This window comes from Myiozetetes cayanensis, unplaced genomic scaffold (assembly GCF_022539395.1).
Source record: "Myiozetetes cayanensis isolate MyiCay16 unplaced genomic scaffold, myiCay2020 scf1, whole genome shotgun sequence".
Taxonomy (NCBI): domain Eukaryota; kingdom Metazoa; phylum Chordata; class Aves; order Passeriformes; family Tyrannidae; genus Myiozetetes; species Myiozetetes cayanensis.
This window is the reverse complement of record NW_026086604.1, coordinates 3,896,172-3,912,621: the sequence shown is the minus strand read 5'-3', so window position 1 is coordinate 3,912,621 and position 16,450 is coordinate 3,896,172. Positions and strand designations below refer to the sequence as shown.

Here is a 16,450-nt window from a genome sequence, read left to right as displayed (position 1 = left end):
TATCATGTCTTTTCTTCGGCTGAGCAGTCAGGCAAAAGCACTCATTAGAAAAAAAAAAAAACAACACAACAGCAGCAATTAATGAAGAGCAAACTGTGAAGACAGATTCTCTTAATGAATAGGTGACATAATCCATCACTATGCAGAAACTGGCACAGTCAAAGGCACATAAAGCTAGAGACTTTTAATTGTGTTAAAAGCAAAAACTCAAAATTTCCAGAACAGTCTGTTTTGCGATTACAACAAAGGTTGAGAGCTGGTCTTTCCTAATGCCAAAATACTCGATCATATTTTAATTTTTGCTTTGAATTCCTTATCTTTTTAGCCAAGTTATAAATTCAGAACACTGTGGCTTCATCCATTGCTGTGGATTTTGCTGTATAAAGTACCTAGGCAGGATATGCACCATTATAAACTGGTTTTCCTCTTGGAGAAAAAGACATTCTCTGAACTCTTCCAGCTTTTTCCCAGAGAAAACTGAACCAGGCTCCCAATAGCTCATTTACAAAATCCTTCCCTTAGGAGAGCAGACAAGGCTGTCTTATTTCTTGGTGCCAGTTATTTTACCAAGGAGGTCCAAGTTGACAAATGTGGTACCCATCTACAGGAAGGGCCAGAAGGAGCATCTGGAGGTGAATGGAAGTAGGATCTGGAAAGAGGATCACCTTAGATCTAGATATTAAGAAAAAGTTATTTACCAAAAAGGTGGTCAGGCATTGGACCAGGCTGCCCAGGGAAGTGGTGGATTCACCATCCCTGAAAATGCTCAAAAAAGAAGTATGGATATGGCACTTGGGGTCATGGTTTAGCAGTGAAAATGCCAGTGTAGGATAACAGTTGTACTCAATCAACTTATAGGTCTTTTCCAACCTTAATAATTTTACGATTCTGGATGTCTCTGAGCTGAGAGCAGGAATACCATTATGCCAGCTTAATTTCAGAAAGGATTTTCAGATGCTTAATGCTTAGTGCCCACAGAAATAACTGGGAGTTAGGTACCTAAATATCCCTGTGAGTCTGGCCACCCCTCATCACACAGGGCTGACAAACAGCCCATCAGGTAGATTTAAACTGACAGAAAACCATAATGACCTCTTACCTGCCACCCTCAACTGATTTTTAAAGCAGCCAAGGAACTGTCTGCAAGTTCCCAACAGGGAAAAGTTTCATGCCAAAAGCAGATCTGAAGACACTCTCATTGCTCTGAAGATGTAAATAAAAGCTCCTTCTGAAGCTGCTGGTCCCTACTTCTTTTACAGAGACACATTGCAATGTAATTATATGTAATAAAAACTTTGTTTAGGAGTTTTCACTTATTTCTTCACTAAAAAGTGATCTCCATCTGGAAGTTCAGCTTTATTTAAGGATCCAAGGGCAGGAATTGCTGTCCCCAGAAATGTTTTATTTTCTTTTTTCACACAAGGCTGATTTGAACTGATGATCCATATTATGGAGCTTTGCTGGATGCCGGGTACCTACAGGGAGCACTTTGCCATCTCCTTGGTCTATAATTCTGACAACAGGATAGATTGCAGAAGAGGCCCTCATAAGACTCCAAGACAAAAAAAATCCCCCAGTGCTGTAGGTTAGTCTAAGAGTCAATTAACTCAACTACAAGGTCAGTTGAATCACAGCTTCTACAAAGAAAAAATTTTAATAACGAGAAGGATTTTCACAACACAATCAACCTCACCCATACACCCTTGGCAGACATCTTTTTGGCTTCTACCTCAAGAACTTCAGTGGAGGACTAGATACAACCTCTCTAGGTAATTTCTTCCTGTCTTTCACTGTCCTTCATGCTGGGGAGAAAACAAAAACAAAAACAAAAACAAAACCCACACAACCCCGCTCCCCCAAACCTATCCTAAATTTCACTTGCTGTAGTTTAATTTTCCCAAAACAACTTTATTTTCCACAGTGAGCTGTATCAACAACTTGTTTTTCTCTCTTTGCTGCAATCTCTTCTATGTTTCTCAACTCTCCCTTCAGTCCTTTGCTCTCTAAAAGAACAAAAAAGCCTTCAGTTATTCCATTTCAATCATGCCTAATCTCCTTTACCTTGTTAGAAACAGGAGATAATGAAGGACCTCCTGAAATCATCTAGGTTAAAGAAGGTATTTCTTTTTTTTCAGAATTCATGGATTTAATTTATTCCCATTCCTTCTTGTCCTGTCAATGAATATGACTAAGGAGATCCTGGCTTCATCTTTGCTTCTTCCCCATCAGCTACCTCTAAACACATGGATAAGATTCTCCCTCCCTGAGCTTTCTCTCCTCCAGGCTGAACAATCTGAGTTGTCTCTGCTGTTCCTCATATGAAATATGTGTTTGGGAGGAAGTAAGAGACAAGGAAGCTTTCAGCAGATTTCTTATTCAGTGTAGGAGGCTCCTGTAGCTTTTTGAACAATTTCTTCTCTGGGAAGGACACAGATGATGAGACCAGGGCAAGGGATCATGAAGAAACCTAAGGCAGATGCCTGAAGTCAGAGCTGATGTCAGGAGTCAGAGACCCACACCAAGGTGTACATGCCCAAGCCTCAGAAACCAGGGAAGATGACACTGTACCAATACAAAGAGTAAACAGATCATGACTAGAAGCTTGGCCAAGAATCAGGTAGTTCAGTGAGGTGGTAGCCAAGATAGCCAAGATCATGATCAAATCAGGCTGGAACCATACCAGGCAAGAGAAAACTGAGGGATGGACATGACCAGGAGGAAGGCCCTGGAGTCAAGACTTGTAGATACAGAACAAGACAGTAAGACAAAATCTTGGCATTAGACAAGACAACAGTAAGGAGAAACAAGCCTGAGCACTCAAAACCATTAATCTGGGGCACAGTTTTGGCCAGAAGATCCTCTGAGGAGCTGTGAACAAACAGTAGGACAGTCCCAGTTACATGGAGGAGTGGGTAGAAGCACCAGTCAGATTTCGGGACCAGCCCTCAGCCAGCTACAGAGACCTGTGAGTCCCTCACTGATCAGGTCACTGACTGCATCCAAGCAGTCAGTGCTTGGATGTTGTGTTTGCCTTGCTCACAGATGATGCCTCAACACAAAGAGGAAGAAACTCACAGGTTTAGGTTACAGATTGGAAGATGAGTAGGCACATTTCCCAGACAGCTAAGCTGGCACTTTGTAAAAGTACTATTGCTTGTATAAAAGGATACAAATCCTTTAAGCAGATAATAAAGTGAGTTACATATATTACTCAGTTAATGATTTTGTATCTAATTATGAGATGTTGCTATCTGTTGCTGAACATTGCTTGAGGTTATCTGTGAGACAAGACAGATGTTTTTGTTTGGTTTATTATTCCAGTTATCGGTTTTTTGTGCAGCTTTACAAGATTTTACTTTCTGTGAGCAATGACCCCATATGCAGCATCTCGGAGTCCTGGCATACAAAGGCTAAAAGGAACTAAATATGCAAACACCTTCCATGGTGTTATATCCATTTGGGTTCATTCCCAGTCCAGAGGAGTGTGGAAGTTACAATACAAAAGGCCAAAAACATAGAAGTCCTTCTTTAATTCCATGTTTCAGAATCATTCAAAAGGAAGCTTAGTCATTTCAATCTGCTAATTAAGGATGGTTTGCTTCCTATTGTCCTGGGTAATAAAATATTCTACTTGTTTTAAAGACAACGGCAACAACAAATAAATGAGTGCAATCTGAGCAGACGGAAAGCCGTCATAGCTGGTTGGTCTGGCTTCACTCCCTTAGACTTTCTGGGAAAACAACAACAGAAACAACAACAAAGTGCTTCAACCCTTAATTTGAAAAAGGATGGACAACTCTCTGTAATCTGTGATAACTTTTTTTCAGTGGTTAATTACATCCGGCATGAAAAGTGGACCTTTCTTCCCTGCTGGTTTTTGATGCGATTAACAAGTAGCTTCTGACTTTCAGTCTACCACTCTCCTTAGCCAAAGACCCTTTACTAAACTTTGATTTCCAAGAGGTTCTTAGGTTCTTACAGAGAACAATCCCTTCAGTTGTTAACTGCTTCTTAACTTTATCTGTCTGCCCTGCACTTCTTGAATTCCTCACTATTAGACTTGCTTCGCAGCTCCTCAAACTTTCATTCACCCCATTTCTATCTGCTGAATTATGGAAACTAGGACTGGACATCACATCACAGCAGTGGTGACTGCGTTGAGATTATCAACTCACACTTGATAGTTCCTGCTTATACTCCAGGGATTGCACTAGTCCTTCTTGTATACTATCACCCAGAACCAAGAGACTGCTGAGAGTCAAGTGAAATAGGTTTGTTTCTACCTACACACAGACCAGTTATGTATGTATTAAGACCAAGATGTCTTCAATTGGCTTGGTATAATCAGATCACAGATATGAGTTTACTTACCCTTAGACTTGATACCATTTATGGACTTTGGAGCAATTAGTTTTCCTTTCAGTATGTAATATTTTTACTTTTTCTTTTTTTTTTTTTTTAAACTGTGTGTTTATATGGAGAAAGAGGGGCAGAAGAAAAGAGCAGATCAATCCAGGCTGGCTCCGGGATGAAAAAAAAAATTATAAAATCAAGAAAATATAAGTCCCGGGCCTCATATTCAGATATGCAGTGAGCTGAACAAAAAAAGCTAAAAACAGAATAAAAAATAGCAGCCCTCATCCATAAGAAGGCAAAGAATTACTATTGATTTTTTAAGCTAAAAGTTCAAACCAGCACAGAGGAAATTTACTGCAAAAATGTTAATAGTGACAATTCAATCTATGTCTCATGGCTGCTCAGTGAAATCATGCACTCACTCTTTTCAAGACTAATGTTAGCATGGCTCGAATGACGGCCTGAAGAGAAACTGTTGTGATAGACTACAACACAACTGGCAGCCTTAGGCCATAAGAGGCTCTGAGGACTGAATCCGTGTTGACACAGGATTAAAGATTGCTCATTCTTTTACAAGGTCAAACCCCATATTAGCTTACTGGTAACAACACCTACCAGGAACTGGCCTCTTCTGTTTAACAAATTTCTGTCCCAGTGGGGGAACTATAAAAAATGCCTTTTAGAAGCTATTTATTTAGCACTAAGTTCTTTAGTGAATTTCTTGATACTGCTCCTCAGAATCATTGAGATACACCAAACCTAGCTCATACTCTACCAGGATGGAGCCTATAGTTGGTGCAGAGGCTCCAAAGCAGCAATACATGTGTAGGTATCAGATAACTCCTACAAGGGTAAGCTAGAGGAACCAAATAATGTAAAGCAGAGGTTGAAATGAAAATAAAGTGAAAAAAACCCCAGGCTACTCACTCAGTTTTCTGAACAACAGGAAAGCTTCCAAGTCGTACATAAGCACTCTGAATTCCATTTTCTTTCATTCCAAAAATCTGCTTCACGCTGAAAGAATCCATCAGGTCAAATCCTGTCCGTAAGAGATGTATAAATACAAGACATTAATCAGGCAGTGGGACATACCTTCAACTGTATCTAGACAGTTATCTTGGCCCAGAAACAGCACTTTAGAAACTAGGCTTGTTCTTGTTGGGAAAAAACAGAACAAAATTCTGACATGATCTAATCTGCTTAGTCCAAAAACTCAAAATCAAGCATAAATTCAAGCTGTAACAGGCCCTGGATAGAGTTCTCCAGAAATCAGTAGTTAATGTTTGCATTACCATAACATCCTGAAAATGCTACATAATTCATTAACCCTCATGTAGAAAAACACACAGGTGCAGAATGAAACACTTATTCATAGAATCATAGAAGTACAAAATGTTTTGGGTGGGAAGGGGCCTCCGAAGATCATCTAATACCAATCCCCCTGCCATGAACAGGACACCTTCCACTAGACCGGGTTGCTTAAAGCCCCATCCAACCTGTCCTTGAACACTTCAAAGGATAGGGCATCCACAGCTTCTGGGCAATCTGTACCAGTGTTTCTCCAGCCTCATTGTAAAATTTAACTATTTCTCTCCAATCTAAATCTACCTTTTTTCTGTTTAAAACTGTAGCCCCCTGTTGTGTCACTAAAGACCTTGATAAAAGGTCTCTCTCTGTCTTTCTTACAACACCCTTTCATATAGGGAAAGGCCATGAGAAGATCCCCCTCAAGCCTTCGCTTCTCCAGGCTGAACATCCCCAACTCAGGATTTCTTCATAGCAGAAGTGTTCCAGCACTCTCATCATCTCCATGGTTCTCTTCTAGATCAATTCTAATAGGTCCATGTCTTTACTGAAAAACCACTTGTCCAAGAAACTTGACTACATATATTTTTCATATCATTTTTTATAATTCAGTCCACTCAACCTGTCATTCTCATGAGCTAATAATTTTGACAGAATATATTTGTCTGAAGCTTCTGACTTTGTTCTAACAAGCCATTATTACTCAGTCATGGACCACACAAGTGAATCTACTTAGCTCCAGCATCAATATGGTCCCAGCCAGAACTAACCCATGTTTTTGGGACGTGAAGTCCCAGATCCTACACCCTGCAAGGGGACAGTGGGGATGCAAAGGTGCCATGGTCAGGAATGCATCCAGTTCCTAGAGGTGCAGTACCATGTGGATGCAAACATCCTACTTTTATCTCCAAACTGGCTTCACAGGGTTCAAATCCAAACTAACAGCCACTCCCAGAACCAAATACACCGTGGAGTTACAGGCAAAGGCAGGCTGTGAGAAACCAAGCAGAGAATATGAGGCTTTCTTTTATCTGAGCTATTCCAAACTCTCCTTCCCCTCACACATGCAAAATTACACGTTAACTCCTGTCTTTGTAATTCCAGCACACAAAGCTGTAAACATAAGAGTAACTTATTCTGATAGATTGTTTTTAAACGATGGCAGTTCTTTTAACTTTGTTCAGTTAGTGAGCCCTTCAAACTTTTCTAGGATAGATAAACATTTTTGTATGATAAACTTGGGCCTGATGAGTCTTGGGTGTCTTAGTTGCCCTCATGAGCCTTTCAGGCTAAAAGGTACTGCAGAAATTGAAAACAGCTGCAACAAGAAAATGCACCCACCTAATTATATAATTCTTCACATTGTTATGAATAAATAGGTGCAAAAACCTGCATGGACCAGTCCCTAGGCTAATTAAGATAGCAGACAGCAAATAAAACATAAAACTTCCTTCATTTTCTGGACTTTCTTCTAAAGAAATAGCTTTCTCTAAGGAAATATAATCTTAATTGTTTGCAAAGAGAGAAATGGTTGCCTGGTGCCAAGTTGAGGCCTTTAGTATTACAGTAACTTTCCTAGCTGTCAACAGCTTTTCCCTCCTGTCCACTCTATTTTCAGCTATTACTGGACATTCAGGAGGGCAAATAAAGTAGTTAAGATGCTCCAGGGCCTCATGGCTCCACCTCATAATCACCTCTGCAGCAACTCCAGTGATACACCTTTCTGACAAACTGCAACCAGCCACGACTGCAGCTATAAATCATGGTAAATAGACCCTACCAGAACATGAGAGCTCCCTCCTGGCTATCACAAAACACAGTATGACCTTTCCCTATAAGCCATCCCATAGTTCATTCCGCCACGCAGTACATATCCCTCATCTGCACCAACCACAGGAATGTGAGGAAGGCAATTGAGCATTGCTGGCAGGAAGGGACCACAGTGACTGGGGAGGGAAATTGTTAACCATTCACAGGAGATGAGCTGTGGATGGCGAAGCCTGAAATGCTGCCCAAGTGACATCATTATGTCAGGTCACCAGAAGCCCCAAGCTGTGAAGTATTGCTCATCTCACAGAGCTTGAGAATCCCTATTGCTAAAAATACACATGTGCAAGATACAGTGAGACAAGAATACCTTGCTGAGTTTTCCCAGCATTAGCTCGGACCCAAAGTTGCTCCCTTTTTCCCTGGCAACTCAAGCAAAGGTTCACATCATGAGCAACTCTGAAGGAGGGCACATTATTATGTTTTCCCAGTGGAAATGAGTTAAGAGTCAGATTCAATCAATCCCTTTTTTTGTTTTTCCTCTGAGATTTCCTATCAAAATGCAGTTTCAAAAGCCTAAATAACACTATGAAACATAAGCAAACTATTTTGCAAACAGAACTTGTTGTAATGAAGTCACGCTCACAACATAATCTCATTTACGTTCAGGATTAGATAAAGCATACAAGTAAATCATAATAAGATTTTCCTCATTCGGCTATGGATTGGTAAATTGTAAATTCCTTTATATATTTTTCCATTAAATTACATATGAGGGATGTTCTTCGAAAAACGTCATGCAGGTCCATGGGAAAGATAAGACTTCAGATGTCTTAGAGTCAACACCCAAAACCAGTGAAAGGATTTGATTTAATCACACTATTAATTTGTTCTGTGTCAAAATTAGATAATGCCTCCACTATCCTCAGAGGGAGAATGGGGCATTGGTCAACATGGTCTAGTGAAATGTGTCCCTGCCCACGGCAGAGGGATTGGAACTAGCTGATCTTTGGGGTCCCCTTCCACCCAAACCATTCTGTGCTTCTTTGGTCACTGAGCACTTCACATGGGGTTCATCTGGCTACATGTCAGCTCTCGAGACAGGATGATAACAGAGACTCTCATTCAGTTTGGCACAGAAAGTCAAATACAGATGCTTCTAGGGAAAGATCTCACACTAAAACAGATGTCAAAATGTTGTGTTTCTCTTCCTTGACATGAAGAAAGCTTAGGATGCTTCCACTAGCTGCACACTAAACCTCATCTAGTAAAGGTCTGCAGCTGGTGAGATAACCTCCACTACTGGATACTCCATTGCAAACCAGAGGCCTTCGAGGTAATGGACACTTTGGTTGTTGAAGGATTTCAGTAGCATTACAGAAAACTTGTCATCAGGCCATGCACTAAAAAACTAATAACTCTACCAAGGATGAGACGTATCTCACCAAATTTTAGCTGTCTGAAGAGGAGACATCTGGTGTGTGCAAGTTTCCTCAGTTCCCTTTTGAGTCAGCAGAGAAATATAGGAGTCTTTAAGAAGACAGCCCATCACAACTGTCTCAGACTGATCTGAGGGCAGGCTGAAGCCCTACTAGGCAGTGCCTAACTCTTTCCAGTCATCAGAAAGGGAGCTCATACAGGAATTCTCAGATTACTGAAGTTTTGTGAGATGTATTCTGCTTGTAGGGAATGCTCTCCATTTTGTACAGTTAGTGAAGCAAAAGAGGACAAAAATATTAACTAATCACACATAACTTATGTTTACATTGCCTCATTTACCATCAGGATTGAGTAAAAGTTGCAGATTTTTAAATTCAGCTGTCAGCTTGATTAATCAACTATGATTTTCAAAATCTCTTCTGGAGAAGAAACAAACAAACCAGAAGTACTGTTATTTGAGCTCAGAAAGTAGTCAAGACAGATTGCCAAGGTGAAACTGGGAAGAAAACACCTAGGAAAACCTCCAAATGAATTTGTGACTTAAAGTAACCTCTAAGATTATTTCAGCCAGAGGACAAGTACATTATTTCTGTTGCCACAACCACTACTAGTAGTATTCTAGTAGTATTACTACTGTTAGTACTACTATTACTGCTATCATTTTGTTTATTTAATGTGCCTGGAAGCAATTTGGATGGAGTATGTCCCCTTGACTTTAGGACTGGAACTTGGATTGTGAGGGAGACAGCATGAAGCTTTTAGAGTTTAAATCTTGAACCACAGTAATGATGTAAAATAAAAATAAAAATAAAAAAAGCAATGCTGTAATCATTTCTCCAGCTCTTGAACAGGATATTTCCCTGGCATTGTTTTTTCCACTAACAGTGCATTGAAAGCTGCTTACTGAGGACTTTCCCCGTACAGTTTAATGTGTCATATAGCATTTTCGTGCTGGACTTACAGGAAAAACAGGGGCTGTTCTTTTGTTTTTCTACCACCAAGGAAGCACCACATTGTCAGTGACATATGGAAAGAGATCCCATACATAACTTTCCAGTGCTCTCTACAAGTAAATGGGAAAGAACACCCCTGCCTAAATTGTCAAGGACAAAGGTTACTATTGCACCTTACTCAAGCACAGGGTGAAAGGGTGGGGCTTTCCTGGTCTCAGTTGCTTTAATTTAAAAGGTTTGTGTACCAGGGCAGGTGTGGTTTCCCAACTGGCTTATAAACTGTTTAATCAGTAATGACATAAACATGGCGTTTAATAAGACTGTCTTTGATCATAAGCCTCTTACTTCATTAGAGCTTCTGAAACAATATGGGGCCACCGAAACCCTCTAACATGATTACATCTCCTGAAAAGCAGCAGACCCTAGTCCATATTAAAACTAAAATAGTCTGCTGAAAGAGAAGCTCAGATTTGTAACAGCATACTTGGCTAGAAAAGTAATTTCTTATGCACTGCTCTGCTGATCAAATCAGCCGAATGTCTCGTTACCCGTAAGTAATAACCCCCTTACAGGAAGCAGCCTGTTTTCCAGAATCAGAAAACACACCCAGATCTTCCTGATACAGGGAGAAGATGGCAAAACTTGGCACTGGACAATTTATACATCATCAAACTGTAATATACAGCCAGATTCTCTTTCGCAGGACAGATGTCCACGCTGCACGCAACACCCTAAAGCACGGACAAAGGATGATCAAACAGCTCTGTATTCGTTCTGTGGTCCTACAACCTATTTTGCAAGATAATTATCTGAAGACCAGACTAAAGGGGACATGCTTGGTTGCCCTGAGTATGAGCTGGATTTCTGCCTGGCTCCATTAAGGATCTGATAGGGGCAGTGTAGTGGCAGCTGTTGTGAATGTTGAGATTTTCCTGACCTGAGTTCAGGGGCAAAAACTCACAGAATTAAAACAGCATCCAAACCCTGAAAAACAGAGCAACAAAGGTAAGTTTTAGTAGCCAGAAAACACAGCAGTGAGCACATCTGGAAAGACTTCTTAAGGTAGAACAGAGCCAGTGACTACTTATTTTGCCCAAAGAAGTTTTCTGAGAAAAGTCTCCTCCTTTGCATCCCTAAGGATCCCAAGATAACACTCACAGGGGGAACCACTTCTAATAAAGTACTTCTAATTGTGAAAGTTCTTGGTGAGACAACAACCTGGAAAGGAATGTGGAAAGTAGGTGAGAAAGGAATCAGGAAAGGCACTGGAGTGTGGTGTCCAGAATATATTTATTATGGAAGACTGCCAGACAAAAGCACTAATATCAAACAAAACAGCTCCTTCAGTAAATGCTCCTTACTCTGGTCTTGCTCAAACTCTCAGCTGAATTATAAACCTTGTCAATGCATTGATAAGGGATCACCAACATCCAAGATCAGGGAGGTTGTGATCATCTACTGGTTCTCTGAGACTTCTGAAAACAGCAATCTCTACAGACTGTGGTAAAATAGTGCATATTACTTTTACTAGAGGATAGCCAATGGCAATAAACTTTATTGTAGACCAGTGAAGTGTAAAAATTCCTATGAAAACTGTATCACTTGGGAGTCTTTCAGCAAATACATGATCTTGTCAATTTTCTTGCCTAATATTTCTGCAGTCTTGAAAGCTTCCATGGATGGCCTGTGTCCACAAGGAAGAGCTCATATGCTCACTAGATCCTCAATGTCCCTTTTAATTCCTCCAGTATGGTCTGCAAGGTTATCACCACTATAAAAAGCCCTGTTTTTCTTATCTTTCTTAGTTACTTTCTGTGCTAATACATACTCTAGAAATAAGAGAAAAAAAAATGTTATCATGCCATATTCTAAAATTACACTGTGTATTTAATATGTCTGAAAATTAGTTATATGAAATCAGAGTGTAAATGAGAGTTATTTTTCTTCTACTATATCTAAACATTTGGAGTCCTAATCTTCCACAGTGTTCTAGGCTGTTTTGTTTCTGGACAGGCAAGATGTGTCTCAATTCAGGACTGGGATAGAAGTAAAAGTGTCCAAATCCTATAGGAGAGACCTACTACTTTATTCATCATGTTTTGCTGTTATTGTTATAGTAGCCATCATCTGCTACAGTATTTTTGCAGTTCCTGACATTTCTTCCTTCACAGGAAAGGAAATCATGTCAAGAGCTGAGAGAGTATCAGATTTTAGGAATATTTTTAAGAGCTCACTGGAGTCTCCATCTCCGAGGCTCTTCCACCACAACAAAATTACCCACATCCATATCAGTAAAGCACTACCCCAACAATAGTTCCACTTGGCAACAGGAAGTAGTGTTTTGGAGGGGGTGAGGTGCACACTGATGGTGTCATCATTCAGTGTCCTAGTCTTTCTGGCGTGCTGGCAGGAGGCACTCAGAAAGGTCTTTTCCTCTTCATTGATGATCTGCTGCGTGGGTTGGTGAGATGCCTGTGATGACAACACTGGGGTCAATGACGAAGCAGCCAGATACCAAATTTTCTTACTGTTCCAGCATTCCTGTGGGGCCTACAAGTGTCACTTGTTTGCTCATGGCAATCTGGGCAATGGGGAAGGCTAGAGTCATACAACCATAAAATCATAGGATCACAGTCATAGAATGTTTGGGGTTGGAAGGGACCTTAGAGATCACATAGTTCCAATTCCCCTGCCATGGGCAGGGACACCTTCCACTAGTCCAGGTTGCTCAGGGTCCCATTCAACCTGGATTTAAACACTTCCCAGGGATTGGGCATTCATAAATTATCTGGAAAACCTCACCACTGTGAATTGTTTGTTCCTTATATCTAATCTAAACCTGCTTTCTTTCTCCTTGAAGCCATTCTGCCTTGTTCAGTCACTACATACCCTTTTAAAATGCCTATCTCCAGCTTTCTTGTCAGCTCTCTTTAAGTACTGGAAGATTGAAATGGTGTCCCTGCAGCCTTCTCTTCTCCAGGCTGAACATCCCCAATTTCTCAACCTGTCTCCATAGCAAAGGTGCTCCAGCCCTCTGATTGTCTCTGTGGCTTTCGCTGGACTTTCTCCAAAGGCTCCATGTCCTTCTTATGTTGGGGCCCCCAGAGCTGGATAGAGCACTCCAGGTGTGGTCTCCCAGGGGCAGAGAAGAGGAGCAGAATCACCTCCCTTGACCTGCTGCCAGCACTGCTTTAGATGCAGCCCGGGATGTGGTTGGCTTTCTGGGCTGCAAGTGCATTGCCCAGGCATGTTGAGCTTCTCATCCACCAGCAACCTCAACTCCTTCTTCTCAAGGCTTCTCTCAATGCATTCTCTACCCAGCCTGTATTTGCTCTTGGGGTTGCTCTGACTCACATGCAGCACCTTGTACTTGGCCTTGTTGACCTTCCTGAGGTTCACAAAGGCCCACTTCTCAAGTCTGTCAAGGTCCCTCTGGATGCCATCCCTTCTCTCCAGTATGTCAGCTGCACCACACAGCTTGCTGTGGTCGGCAAAAGTGCTGAGGCTGCACTCAATCCCACTGTCTGTGTCACCAAAGAGAAAGTCAAACAGCATCAGTCCCAATTCCAACCCCCAAGGAACACCACTTGCCACTGGTTTCCACTTGGACATTGAGCCATTGACCACAACAATTTGAGCACAAGCCAATTCCTTATCCAAGTCCATCTGTTAAATCCATGTCTGTCCAATTTAGACACAAGCACATCATGCAGTGCAGTGTTCAATGCTTTGCACAGGTCCAGGTAGATGAGTCTTGCAGCTCAGATACTGCTTAGACCTGTCTCATTGCAAATGTTTGTAAAAAAAGAATTTGAAAGAAGGTGGCTGGCTGGAATAATTTTTTTCCTGACTGTCTCTGGCTGTCAGAAGAAACAACTTCCAAAGAGTTACAAAAGATACAGAGTTCACTGTATTCCAACTCTTCAGCAAAGATAGAAGAAGGAGCTGTTTGTTTTTACATGTATCATTCACCCCACATTCAGCACTCCCAGCAGTTTGATTCATCATCATCAGCCACCAGCAGTTATCTGACTTGTACCCAAAGCATTAAGGAATGAACCTCTGAAGGAACAAACCAGAGATTTATTGGCTGCCCACAAGCCCTGCATGAAGCAGTGAAGCGGAGGCTAAAGGGGTTGCACAGGTCATTAAAAAAAATTAGTTTCCTAAATTTTACAAGAAACTTGTAAGGGAATTTTGGAACTATAAAACTTTCCAAAGCCTGTAGATTAAAGGCCTCAAGAGTGTTTTAAAGAGGTTCTTGCCATTAACCAATTACCCTTTGTTTCCACTGATGTTGCAGCTGGGATTTAAGCAGAACTTCATGCTGACCTGACTTTCTTCTCACCAGATCCCCAGATTTCCGTAAGGAGACCAGCTAAGAGCTTAAGCTAATAATGAGGCCTTGCTGAAGCACATGGGACAGGTCTTACACCAGCATGAAGGAGATATCTTCCAGCAAGCCTATTATCTTGTAGATCACACTCAATAAAGTGGCTTAGAGCACCTTATTTTAGACAGTCTCAATTTTATAAAATTATAAGTCAGATTTACCCCCAGTACATGATGCCACCATTCAGGCTGTTGACCTGCTTTGCTTTCTCTGTATCACGATCCTGGAAGACATAATTTATACTTTTCCTTGGCCCCAGCAAAGAAGAAAACCACAAGAGTCTCACATAGACCACAAAAAGAGATTGATCTCTGCTCGAGCACCAGTTGACATTTGGGATTACAAGGAGAAGAAACCATATTTGAGATATATAATGCAGTTATACTTCAAAAAGGAGCAAGCTTCCAGAGGCAGCGAGGCAGCTGAGGAGGCAGTCACTGGACAGAAATATGGGGCCACTGTTTCAGAAACACCAGTCTGAAGCTTCATCCAAAAACAGAGGGGCCAAATACAGCACTTGGTATCCTTGCTCAGGAAAGAAAAGGTGGCATTTCAGGAAAACATAAAATAGACATAAACCAGTAAGAAAATTTGGCCAAAGATACAGTATGAGAGAGAAGAAAAAAAATGGAATCAAATAAGTGAATACACATTCCTAGCCATCACACCTGGTGTAAATTTGTTGTAATCTATCCCCCAGTCTGCTGTTAAAACAGGAAATAAATTCATGTGTCTGAGGCAGCACCTTTCAACACCTGATCTCGTGTTAATAACACTCCATTTTCTGTGATGCATTGTTCTGTTTATCTGCATCAGTCCCCTGGTCCCCTTTACCCTTTTGCCTCCCAGTTTTTGGGCAGTTGCAAGTGGCATATTGAATGACACTGAAAGCTGGTTTTGACACTGAACTCTTTGCCGCATTACTGAAGGATTTTTTTTCCTGTTAAAGTCATCTCCATTTTCTCAGTGATGGACATCTGGCTTTGTGCCATGAGCCTTCTTTCAGCGTCTTTCCTACTCCAGTGATTTACAAGATTAAATGGGAGTTCATTATTCCTTTGATGTCCTTGTATGCCAGATAGGCTTACACCAGCCAAATTTACCAGGGCTGTTTGTATTGCGTTCTGGTTTTAATTAGTTCCTTTATTTTGAAGGCCTCTTTTGAGTCCCTCAGGTGTCAAGGTGCTCTGTGTTCCTCCAGAAAACCATAAAATGGCACATCTGCAAACTCATTTCTTGGAATAGCCTTGGGAAGGGGAGAACTCCACACCTCTTTGAATAATGGTTTTATTGGTGACAACCAAGAGGACTGTACAGATATAGCTGAGACAAATGACAGCAGGTAGGTTTTTAGGAGCCCAGAGTGGCAGTACTGATGAATTCAATATAACTAACAACAATTCTTACTTCTTTCTTGTACAAGAAATTAGTACTATTTTTAGTGTAAGAAAAGATATTTGAGGAAAAACTTCTTACTAAGACCTGCCAGATTCTCCTTGTCATGCTGTCTTGGCTATGGGAAAACTGCACCACTAAGCTAATCATGAAAATAAAAATATTCCCATTAATTTTAGGTGTGATGAACAAGGCCTAGTAGGAAAGAATGTAGAGACTTCTCTTTAAGAAACTTTAGTGATGGTTTATGTCTGTTGATCACTACAATACAGATTAGATCTACCAGTATCACAAAGCCTGAGCACAGCTCTCATGAGAGAGCATTCACATCAGACAGACTAATTTAACTCCAAACACTGGAAGCAGTTTGTTGAGTTTCTATATATTCCTTCTTCTCATCATGTGTGTACCATGACCAGAAAGCTTGCACTGATGAAAAATCCATGGGAGGTTTCTGAAGTAGAATTAAGCTAAAATATTTGGACTAAGAAATACCTGAAAGTATCTCATGGTTAGACAATCTATTAGTCTTTTTATAGCCAAAGAACTGGTTGTGTCTTGGGCTATGAACAGTGAAAATTTAGATTATTTCCTTTTCATCAACCTCAAATTCACTGGAATAAGAAAAAGACCTGACTTGTTTAACTTGTGTGAGAAAAAAAAAGATGCCTTTAGGGACAGATTTATTGTATTTTGTTTAATATGCAGGTAGATCTGAATAATTCATGTGTATATTTCTGTGCAGGGTTAACCCTTATTAAACCTTTTGTGTGAATGCAGAAGTCAGAATTTGTCACTGCTGACACTCAGACCAGGGAAAGCCTTTACAGGGACTGCTCAG

The 16,450-nt window shown here is 40.8% G+C and overlaps 1 protein-coding gene across 1 annotated transcript in view; it reads right to left on the bottom strand.

The window, feature by feature from the left end:
- Positions 1-16,450, bottom strand: part of COL22A1 (collagen type XXII alpha 1 chain) — a 224,706-nt gene that overhangs the window by 136,145 nt on the left and 72,111 nt on the right. Inside the window, exon 5 of the mRNA XM_050324956.1 lies at positions 5,284-5,395. Within this exon, the coding sequence (XP_050180913.1) occupies positions 5,284-5,395 (112 nt within the window). The remainder of the gene's footprint in view (positions 1-5,283; positions 5,396-16,450) is intronic.